The 11,480-nt window shown below is 41.7% G+C and overlaps 1 protein-coding gene across 1 annotated transcript; it reads left to right on the forward strand.

The window, feature by feature from the left end:
* Positions 1-2,154: 2,154 nt before the first annotated feature.
* LOC311060265 (5-hydroxytryptamine receptor 3B-like) lies at positions 2,155-11,161 on the forward strand (the record flags this gene model as incomplete). Its single annotated transcript, XM_084078401.1, has 10 exons — positions 2,155-2,515; positions 4,061-4,215; positions 6,692-6,736; positions 7,314-7,423; positions 8,441-8,553; positions 9,463-9,617; positions 9,732-9,942; positions 10,062-10,223; positions 10,516-10,610; positions 10,770-11,161. 10 exons carry the CDS (start codon positions 2,155-2,157, stop codon positions 10,995-10,997), a joined length of 1,635 nt encoding a protein of 544 aa, XP_083934527.1. The 3' UTR covers positions 10,998-11,161.
* Between the last annotated feature and the right edge of the window lie 319 nt (positions 11,162-11,480).

Genomic DNA, 11,480 nt, shown 5'->3' on the forward strand with positions numbered 1-11,480 from the left:
TGTATAGTAGCTTACCTGTTTAAGTGTGATAAATACCTAAGTTGGATGAGCAGGATGGCCCAGAAATGTTTGGGTAATATCACATATCACAATGTATTTTGGCCACTTAAGAGCGTCTGTTAAATGCCTGAATAGTAAATTGTTGACCTGGCATCCTATAGTTTGTATACTGTAAGTGGCTCTGGATAAAGAGCCTCCGCTTGGGTGGCAGAGTGGTAAAGTGCATAGTGTCTGCCCAGTGCCCACCACAGCGGAGGCTGGGGGTTTGAATCCACCCCATGGTGCGTCCGGCATTGTCGAGTGTCTACACACAATTGACCCGTGTCCGGGGGAGGGTAGCCGGGTGGGGACGGTGATATTTGTCACTGCATGTACTTCTACGGGCTGGGGGTCCCTGCATTTGTCAGCAGGGACCGTTAGACCATTAGGCCGGGGGGGGAAATGGGTGGCAGTTCTTCCTTGGCCCAGAGGGAGTGCAGAATTGTTCATGATTTGTGGCATTTTGTGTTGATCTGACATGACTACAGACACAATATATAATTTGGCTTTGATGAAGCAATTTCTACATTTAAGGATTTTAGCATTAATGGATGTATCAGACGCTTTTTATCCAGAGCGACTTACAGTAAGTTAAATGTCAGTGTAGCTCACTTTCTGTGTGCAATCTTGCACTTACCATTATGCCCATTAGCCACTTAAACCCCATATGGGGACCCACAGTCCCATATGACTCAAAATGAGTGTCTTGGGTTATTGTGGGTAAAGCTTTCGCTGAAAAAAAGCCGATCGACAAGCTCACGGCTTGTGAGCTTGTCGATCGGCTATTTTCTGTGAAAGCCTTCCCCTCAATAAGGACGCTGGGGTTTAAGTGGTTAAGTAAGTGGGCCTCTGTTATCATACGTTTATTACACTGACCATGACTACAATGATATGTATTCTGCCCTGCCCTCCTCTATCATGAACCAGAGTCGGGACTAGAAACTGTTGATTTAAAAAAAGCAGCAACAGATACAATTTAGCTCAGAGGAGAAACACACACATCTCTCCACACACAAGTTATAATGTTTGTTCATTTCACTTTCCTTCTCATCTTCACAGGTAAGAGACATTTATGAATAACATAATGTATGTATGCACTGTCTTGTGAATGTGTGTCCCTGTGTTTTTTTTGTATTGCATGCTAAAACACTTTCCCAAACATAAGTGATGAGTGAAGTCTATATAGCTTGGTCAAATCAATCTGCTTTGCATTTTCTGTGTATTGACTAATCTAGAACTTAAACCCTCTACACACTTAGGAAATTAATCCTTTATTCAACAGGGTTGGTTATGTACTTGGTCCGCTCTTTTGTTTCTATTTTCGGCATTCAACAAGATTTCTTCTGAAGGACCACAACAAATTAGTTTGCTGAAAATAGCTCACAATGCCTTGCGCTACGACAGACTGTGAGCTTGCTTGTTAATCGGCTATTTTCAGTGAATGTAATCTGTGTCATTTTAAGATTTCTTTGGCTATTCACAAAATAGCAGATCCACAAGCTCATAGCACGAGTGCCGCACTACAAGCTTGATGTAGATAAGTCTTTGAATATATATATATATATATATATATTTTTTTTTTAACAGAACATTTTAACTCCAATATGTGCTTCTGGGGGTCCCTGGAACAAAATATTTTGAGATGGGGGTCTACGGCCAAATACATATCGTTTTGGTGGTTAGTTAAAAATGTTTGCTTTGAAAATATATATTTAAAGATTTGCACAAAATGTCACTATTTTTTTTTTTTAAATAAATAGCAGATCTACATTTTCTACTATTTTTGAATAGCCAAAGAAATCTAAAAATGACAGATGGTAAAAAAAAAATGAATAAAATAAAAAGCACTTTCACAGGAAACCAGGTTCAAATCTGGAGTAGAAGAGGACAGTTAGTATTACATTTAAGCAGCTCTAGAGGAAACTGTGAAATGATCTCACATCTAGTACTCAATCTTTCCAACATATTCAACATATTCATAGTATGAAGAATGTTTTGCTCTTTTTCTGTCAAAATGTAATCAATACAGGCTAAATTGTGACCAGCTAGTATCCATACTAAACTAAACTGTCCCTAGTGCTAGGCTCAGCAGATGCATTAACTGCAGCACCCATGATGCCAAGCCAGACCCCACCCACTAACCTGATGCCAACCAACCACAGCCCACCCACTGACCTGATGCCAACCCAGACCCCACCCACTGACCTGATGCCAACCAACCACAGCCCACCCACTGACCTGATGCCAACCCAGACCCCACCCACTGACCTGATGCCAACCAACCACAGCCCACCCACTAACCTGATTCCAACCCAGAGCCTACCCACTGACCTGATGCCAACCAACCACAGCCCACCCACTGACCTGATGCCAACCCAGACCCCACCCACTGACCTGATGCCAACCAACCACAGCCCACCCACTAACCTGATTCCAACCCAGAGCCTACCCACTGACCTGATGCCAACTGAAGGAGGTGAGTAGAATTGTGTTGACTTAAATCATGAAAAGATTGAGCATATCTTTGAATATATCCACAAGTTTCCTAGGGCGTTGTGGGCATCACTTCCTGTCAATTTGATCCAATCAAATCCCATCAAATCCAGTCCAATCAAATCGACAGGAAGTGATGCCCACAACCCCTAGGAAACTTGTGGATATATTTTTAAAGCAAACTTTTTTTTACTCAAATCTTTGCTTCTGAGGAATCTACAAATGTCTTCTAAATCCTAACAGGTTTTTTTTAAATGTTGCTATAGTATCAGTGGTTCTCAAACTTTTTCATGTCAAGGACCCCCAAAATGATATCTATTTGGACCCCCATCTCCAAATATGTTGTTCCAGGGACCGCCCAGAAGCAAAGATTTGAGTTACAAATGTTCGCTTAAAAATGTATATATATTCAAAGATTTGCAGAAAAAATAGATTTGCAGAAGACATTTTTCAAAAAAAGCATACAAGCTCATAGGAGCTTGTAGATCTGCTATTTTTGAATAGCCAAAGAAATCTCAAAATGACACAGATGCGTTCCCGGTCTTATAATGGATTAATTTGCTCTACTACGGAGGGCACCGATCTCCTCGGGAACTTGTGTTGATGTCACCCCCCCCAAAAGAAAAGGGTTCTGTTCTACAGGGAGGCCCTGTCACATGTCATTATGTGTGCCAACGCCCATGCTCTTACAATGCATAATGGCCTCTCCATGACCACAGCTAATGGACAGTTAGTTGTCCCCGGTGTGTGGTGCATGGCTTTGCAGACTTAAGGGCCGTTCACACAGAGCACTATAACTATGTGAGAGTGTGGTCTAGGTCAACTCAGGACTCCTGGTTCGCTGCCCTCCACACTCTCCTATGTAGCATCAGGGTCTTGAGCTCTACAGTGTTGTTAGCTAAACTGTCACCATAACAATAACTATAACTATTAAAATACAGTTTTAAAAGTCAAGTGGATGGCAGAGTTCACACCAACTATTATTTTAAAAAAAAGAGTTATAGTGCTCAGTGAGAACGGACCTTTATTTTTAGAAGCTTTTACACTGAAAGTGTCCCATATGTGTGAAATTTAGGTGTGTGTGTGTGTGTGTGTGTGTGTGTGTGTGTGTGTGTGTGTGTGTGTGTGTGTGTGTGTGTGTGTGTGTGTGTGTGTGTGTGTGTGTGTGTGTGTGTGTGTGTGTGTGTATGTATGTATGTATGTGAGTGAGAGAGTGTCTGTCTGTGTGTCTTTTCTAATGGCAGACCCCTGAACAGCATTTGTGCCAGGTTTGGTGATAATTGGGACAACAGTGTGCCCTGTGGCTGCTGGGGGCCCCTGACGTGGCCCCTATAGTGTGACTATTCTCATGGTCGACCCCTGAACAGCGTTTGTCCCAACTTTGGTGCGGATCGGAGCGACGGTGCGCCTCGCAAGTCCGGTTGTTACGTTTGTGGCGTCCACCGTCCGCCAAACCCTCTGGACAATTCTAATATAGGAACTAAAGATACTTCCTCTCATTCATAGTTGTTCTACTCTGTTTCTGCAGCTGGTGTTTCCTCTGAGAAGGGCTGTAGTTACCGTGATGTTCTAACCCACCTGGACCTCGACAGCCAGCTGTACACGGCAACACGACCCGTTCTGCACCACAAAAGACCCACCGAGGTTTACTTGATCGTCGCCGTTGAAGCTATTTTAGACGTGGTAAGTGAACGTCGTGTTTTCAAGGCATCTTGGTAATTTCCCCTGCCATAACTGTACACATTGCAATGCCATGATTAAGAGTGAGTCATTTTTACATCCGCATTCTGGTAAAACATATTCTGTCAAAGGTAGGATTTAATGCAAAAACAAAACATGTTGTGTATCTTTTGAAATGCACCCCTGGGTTAAGTTATGTAGGGAAAAAACGGGTGCATTTCGCCTTTCCGACATGTCGCCTTTCCGACGTTAACGAACCCTATACCTAACCCTAACCGCACACGGAAGCCACTAGTCGGAGTGGCGAGATGTCGGAATGGAAGGAGCACCCCGGAAAAACCATTAGAGAAATGTTTAGAACACAAGAGCTCCATCCGGAACAATGATGAGAAATCCTCGGGGGTAAGGCATTTCAAGGCTGCGGGACAGGTCATGATGTCTGCACTCTGAGCTTTCAGGGGAGAGAGACGGTCGGGTCAGCTAATTAAAGAGAGGTGGTGATAAGGACAACGTATTACTCCAGAGGGATAGGCCTATACTGGATCCACACACCAACAGATGAGGAGCTTCATTTGAGCAATTTTTTTGTGAATGTCAAATTGGCACAATCAAAATGAATAGAATTGACACATTTCAAACACGTCCATAGGGGGGCGTGTGTTAATAGTACAGTGTGTCTAAAGCAGGGGTCATCACCATGCTGTCTTGTAGTGGACATTTTGGTCAAAATGTAATTTTTGCCACGGACATACAAAATGAGTGGACAATAATATTACCAGAAACACACAAAGAGCTAGCCCTGAATGACCATATAACAGGTCTGTAACTCTGAGAGTACACAAATGGAACTCTGAGAGAGTACAAATGGAACCAAATGGACCCATTTACGGGTCCATTTGGTTCCATTTGTGTACTCTCAAGAGTTATGGTGGTCCTTGACTCCTTACTAATAAAACATTTGAGAACCACTAGTACTAGTATAGGACTCCTAATGTGCCATAGCCTACATATAGTGTCATATAAATCAGAGTCATACATATTCTGAAGAAGACCTGGAGACTTGACATTCAGTAATTGGGTCTTGTGATCAAAATAAGAACATTATAATGGTGTGTAAATCAAAGATTTGCCACGGACAAGACCAAGTCTTTTCCACGGACACATTTGTCTGTGTACGGACATATTGATGACCTCTGGTCTAAAGGCCTCCTTCCCATGTTTGTATGCGTAATGTTGCACTTTTTATAATGTTGTATTTGTCATCATGTACTTTTCAATCTCATGAGTCACTTGCCTGCTAGGTTGTCTAACCTTTCAGGCAACTAACAGGCCCTGCAGTGGCCTGTATAGAGTGGGCTCTGTGTGATCATCTTACAATGTTGTATCTGTAATTGCGTTGGTATTTCACATGGCATCTGTCCTTTCCTGGCACCCTATGAACAATATCCAGTCTTCATTGTTAGCTTTCAAGGTGATGACAGTTGGCACCTGTATTAATTTGGACCTGATTGCATCATACACTATCTATACCTCACTTCCTGTTGTCTTGAGGAAGACCTGTTAGGTTGAAACTAGTCTCGCGTGGCCAGACTGTTGCCTCCCACAATTTACAAATGTATCATATATGATACATATATGAATATAATGATAAACAATCCTCGCACAAATAACATGAATCTACCTATGACTCTATGCTTCCGCCTCGGTTCTGTTTCCACTGGGACTACAGGTCCGCGGGCACCGCGTCTTGATTGGTCGAATGTTTTTCCGGTCTGAGTAGCTTCCGTTAAGCAGCTTTCGGGAAATGGAGTTCCAGACTCTATATAGCATTCAGAGATTGTGGAATAGTTGTCTGGTGACGCGAGACTAGGTTGAAACACATCCGTTGCTCTGTCCATGGAGAGGTAAATACATGTAAAAAGCCTTTCACTGTATTGGCTGTTTTCTCAGTATCCTGCTGACATTGAACAATGAAGATGGAAGAAAGTGATGCTATGTCACCCCAGGGCTCTATACTTCATGTTCCCCTCTACACCGGCATTATCTTTGCCAAATATACCTGATCTACAAGCTCACAATGTGTTGACGTGTTGCAACATGTGAGCTAATGTTCGCTCCATAATAGGGATGCTATGGGTTCATTTGGTTAATCACCCCCAGCAAAATAGTAGATCTAGTAGATTGTGAGCTTGTAGATCTGCTATTTTTGGCAAAGAGATTTGGGGCCCTATTCTTGCCAGTACCTTACCAACTATCCCTAAACTTCTTTGCCATTTTTTTTTTTACTATTTTTAACAACATGTTCAAATAGTTCATATACAGTAGTTCAATAGTTTCAAATGTGTGTGCATGTGTGATGCCTCGTCTGGCTTCATCATTTATATGTGCATCTGCTTATATCTGTGTATTCTGCTATTTTCAGTTATGAGTTGTGATTGTTGACTGGACAATCTAAATATGTAAATATGTTCATTCGTAGGTCGAGAAAGAGCAGAAATTGATGTCACGCGTCTTTATTAAAATGGTGAGTTCTATTATGTACGTATATTACATCTCCACAGTCTTTCCTTCCATGTCGTCACCTTTCCCCTTCAGGTTTTCCAGCCACGGTATAGTTTGAGGTGCAGTTAGGGGAGCAGTTAGTGGTTAAGGGTCTTGCTCAAGGACACTTTGACCACAGGAGGAGCCAGGGATCAAACCGGGAACCTTCAGAGTACAATGGACCACAAAGGGCTTTTTGTAACATCCTTTTAGCATCCTGCAGCTGTTTTAGTTTTTTAAACTGTACTACTGTACTGTTTCCAAACATGCTAATAAACTATTCAATCAATCCATCAATTGTTTCCATACAACGGTACCATGATAAATGATTCCTTTTTTCTCGCTTTATATAATTGTAATCAATAAATAATGTATTAATGATATAATAGGTTCCAAGGGGCTTTGTCTCCACTGATGTGATGCCATCATAAACAGTACTGTAGCTTGTAACAGTGGACCCACAATGGCAGCATCTCTATTCACCTCATTATTAGCTCAGATACACCTCTCTATTTAACATTATTCCTGATGATTTGTTTGTGATTTTCATTCTAATGCAGAGATGGAAAGATGAGTTCATATCCTGGGATCCCTCTGAGTTCTGTGGGATTCAGCGTGTCTCTGTACCCAGTGAATGGCTGTGGAAACCTGATATCACCATCGATGAGAGGTGGGAATACACGTGTACTGTAGGCCATGCTGTACACGCCACAATCAGACTATGACTAAAACTTCATCAAAAAAAACTGCTGTCAAAATCAACACTTTCTATGGAGGTCAGAATGATCTCAAATGAAGCATAGCGTTAGTTCATGCAGGACACGGAAGTCTTGCACGCCTCAGCTGTAATCGTCTGTCGATGTGAACATCAGCCTCCCACTCCCCATTCACAGCTCTGCTGGTCATTACGCCACACATTCATAAACTCCAATCAGAGCTCACGCCTTAACAAAGAGGTTCCTTAGACCTGGAGACAATTCTAAAAACGGCTTCTAAAACCTAACCTAAGTTTTTTGAAAACTCTACTCAAATTCTTACTCAAAAAATAAATAAAACATTATTTTGCTACATGTATAGGAACAACTAATGAGACACAGAGGTGGCTCCCGGATTGAAAGGTATAACAACGTATAGGTTACAACAGGTCTAAATGGGTTAAATAAGTCTTTGCATACACTAGGTCTCTGCTTGTCTTGCTGCCAGCTTCACTGCTGCTTAGCTGCCTCCTCCAACCCCAGCCTCCACCTTTTGATCAGAGTGTGGCATAGGCTCAAATACACGTGATATTATAACTGCAAATTCAAGCTAATATGTCAATGTATTGCTTATTGTTTGATATTGTATCCCTATGGGGGTTTTGCTTAGCATGATGCTTGGACAAAATTCCACTTAAACCCTATACTGACCGGGGTAAGGGACCATGTAAACACCACCCCCTCCTTTTTCCCTCTGCCCCCCTCTCTCTCAAAAAAGCTGATCTATGAGGATCAGGATGCACATTGATAATGTTATTGATGTTACACAAATGTGAAATATGTGTGTGTGTGTGTGTGTGTGTGTGTGTGTGTGTGTGTGTGTGTGTGTGTGTGTGTGTGTGTGTGTGTGTGTGTGTGTGTGTGTGTGTGTGTTCCAGGTTAGAGGATTATGCTGCTCTAGAACCCTATGTCCGCCTTTACTCTGATGGGAGAGTCTTTGTTAAGAAGGCGGAAATGATCGTCAGCACCTGCAGGATGAACGTCTACAAGTTCCCCTTCGACACTCAGTCCTGCAACCTCACGTTTGCCTCTGGGATATACAGATGTGAGGGAGTCTACTGTTTCATTGTCATCTAGTGTGTGTGTGTGTGTGTGTGTGTGTGTGTGTGTGTGTGTGTGTGTGTGTGTGTGTGTGTGTGTGTGTGTGTGTGTGTGTGTGTGTGTGTGTGTGTGTGTGTGTGTGTGTGTGCGTGCGTTAGAGGATTGATTTTATTTTATTAAGGATCCCCATTAGCTGGTGCAAACCAGCTAGTCTTGCTGGGGTCCACAGAAAAATGTAGTACAGTTGCAAATACAAAATTATGAATATATATATATATATATATATATATATATATATATATATATATATATATATATATATATATATATATGTTAGTGTTAAATACAATTTAAGATATTTTTTTAAAGTTAATGCAATGTAAATGCAGCAGAGGTTTCGAGACAGGTTATTCCAAAGAGTCAATAATCTAAAAAATAAAAGATCTCCTTAAAGCGTTGTTTTTTGGACCAGGCAATTCAAGCTGCCCATTACTGGAACCTCTAGTGTAATCATGCACAGTATTACTATAAACAATCTGTTTATGTATAAAAACAGGAATTTTACAGCTCATGACAAGACAACCTATTCACAACTGTAAGCCAAGAGACAGGCATGCATACGGCTCACATCACATTAGACCTTAGTGAGCAGCCCAGTACTAACCGTGCTGCCCTGTTCTGGACAACCTGGAGCTTCCTGAGGTCACCACTGGCAGCATCACACCAAGGAGTTTAGTACTTTCAACTTGTTGAACTGCCAAATTACACAAGTCTAAATGAAGATTTGGGCTTGTAGAACCTGCGCCTTGTTCCCAGCAAAGGTGGATGATTGAATTATGTATCTTTAAGGTAATATTCCTTTGACTGCCTGGAGTCTGGATTACCTCTGTGTTTCCTTCTGTTCCTTTACCAGCCGATGAACTGGAGCTCAAATCAATCTATAGCGCAGATTTCACCAGAAACCGATCCATGAGCGTGATGTGGGGCGAGTATGAGTGGGAGTTTGAAGACTTTACATACGTCCTACTCAACCAGACCGACTACAAACACCAGCAGATTGTCTACACAGTAGGTCTTGTTCATAAAGGCTAGGACCTTTTCTTTGTTTTAATGCGAACTGGTACCGCTGCATTTGTCAAATCTGAACTGTCTCTAAGCTGACCTTCTAACATCTCCTCCTAGATCACTGTGAAGAGAAAGGCCGTCCTCTACATTGTCAACTTCCTGTTGCCTGTCTTGTTCTTCTTGTGTCTAGACATGGCGTCTTTCCTGATCCCAGAAAGCAGCGGAGAGAAGCTGAGCTACAAGGTCACCGTGCTGCTGGCCGTCACAGTTTTACAACTAATTCTCAACGACATCCTGCCCGCCACGTCCAACAGAATGCCAATCATAGGTAACACTCATGGGATACGTTTTTATCTCTGTTGGATTATCATTCATATACAGTATGAGTGGATAATAATGTATTTAGAAGATCATGGTTGCAATCATCAACTTGTGTCCTAATCACAGCGATGTACTGCATGGGGACGTTTTCTCTGATGCTGCTAAGTCTGTTTGAGACGGTTGTGGTGACGTATCTGTTGGAAAAAGACTCTGTCCTCCAGAAGACAGAGACAGACAAAGACCACAACCTGAAGGAGGACAAAACCAAAGGCTACTGCTGTGACAGAGGTGAGACATTACAACACAGAGACAAAAACAATTATGATTTTAGGCATTTAGGCTAGCTGACACTCTTATCCGGAGTGACTTACAAAGTCCAAGATCAAAGTAAATTACATGAACCGTGGTCACCAAATAACAGGGCAAATGATCACATGAGTAAAGTGCAAAGTACAAAATGTATCGCTTCAAGGAAACTAGGATAAGGTTAACGTTAGACTTAGCATAAGTCTAAACCACATGCTATCTAATTAACTTATAATGTGGCATACTCATCAATCCTCTGTATGTGTCATTTCAGAGAAGAGAAGCAAGGGGAGTCTGTGCTTTTACAATGTCCCTGATAATGATGGTGAAAGAGAGACGATGCATGAGCTTCAGAGTGTGGCTGAAGAGGTTAGCATGATGTCACCATTGTATATGTACACTTCACCATGTATGTAATGTGTTTGTAGAATAATATGCACTTTAATACATTTATGAATCGTCGTGTGTCCCAAAAATATACTCTAAATAATCTAATCTCATCTAATTTAATCTTAATGTGTGTTTCAGGACAAAAGTCTCACAGGGGAATCTCATGGATTCCAGGTGATCCTTGATGAGTTGAGAGATCTGGAGAAGAACCTGCATTTGTTCTTTAAGAGCAAGGAAGATGGAGGCAGGCCTGGTTACTGGACCAGAATGGCCACAAGAATCAACAAAGCGTTCTCCATTTTCTATGTGACAACAGTCATCGTGTTTCTGACCCTCATCTTTAGAGCATGGAGTCCTGAATACTAAAACAAGATTCTCTGTTAAATGTTGAACACTTTTAACTGCATAAAAAGGTTGAACACAGGACTGCAGCCTGCTTATAGTCTTTCCTACAGTATGCAGCATGTACATGTTTGCAAATCTTTGAATATAGTTTTTTTGAAGCGAACATTTTTAACTAGAATCTTTGCTTCTGGGGGTTTTTAATTGTTAGGATTTAGAAGACATTTGTCCCCAGAAGCAAAGATTCGATATAAAATGTTCGCTATAATAAATATATATTCAAAGATTTGCACAAATGTTCATGATGGAAAAAAAAATAGCAGATTTACAAGTAGTCCAGTACCTGGCCTGTAGACCTGTTCGCAATTTGGTGTTAGGGGAATTTCTCACCTGAACTTTGTCAGTGGGTCCCTAGACATGAAAAATCACGGAGGTGCTTGTCCGCCAGAGTGGCACGAATGGCGCAATGGCCAAATCAAAAATGGCCACCATCGGCTATGATGAAAA

This window comes from Gymnoscopelus microlampas (genome assembly GCF_963454915.1).
Source record: "Gymnoscopelus microlampas genome assembly, chromosome: 14".
Lineage (NCBI taxonomy): Eukaryota > Metazoa > Chordata > Actinopteri > Myctophiformes > Myctophidae > Gymnoscopelus > Gymnoscopelus microlampas.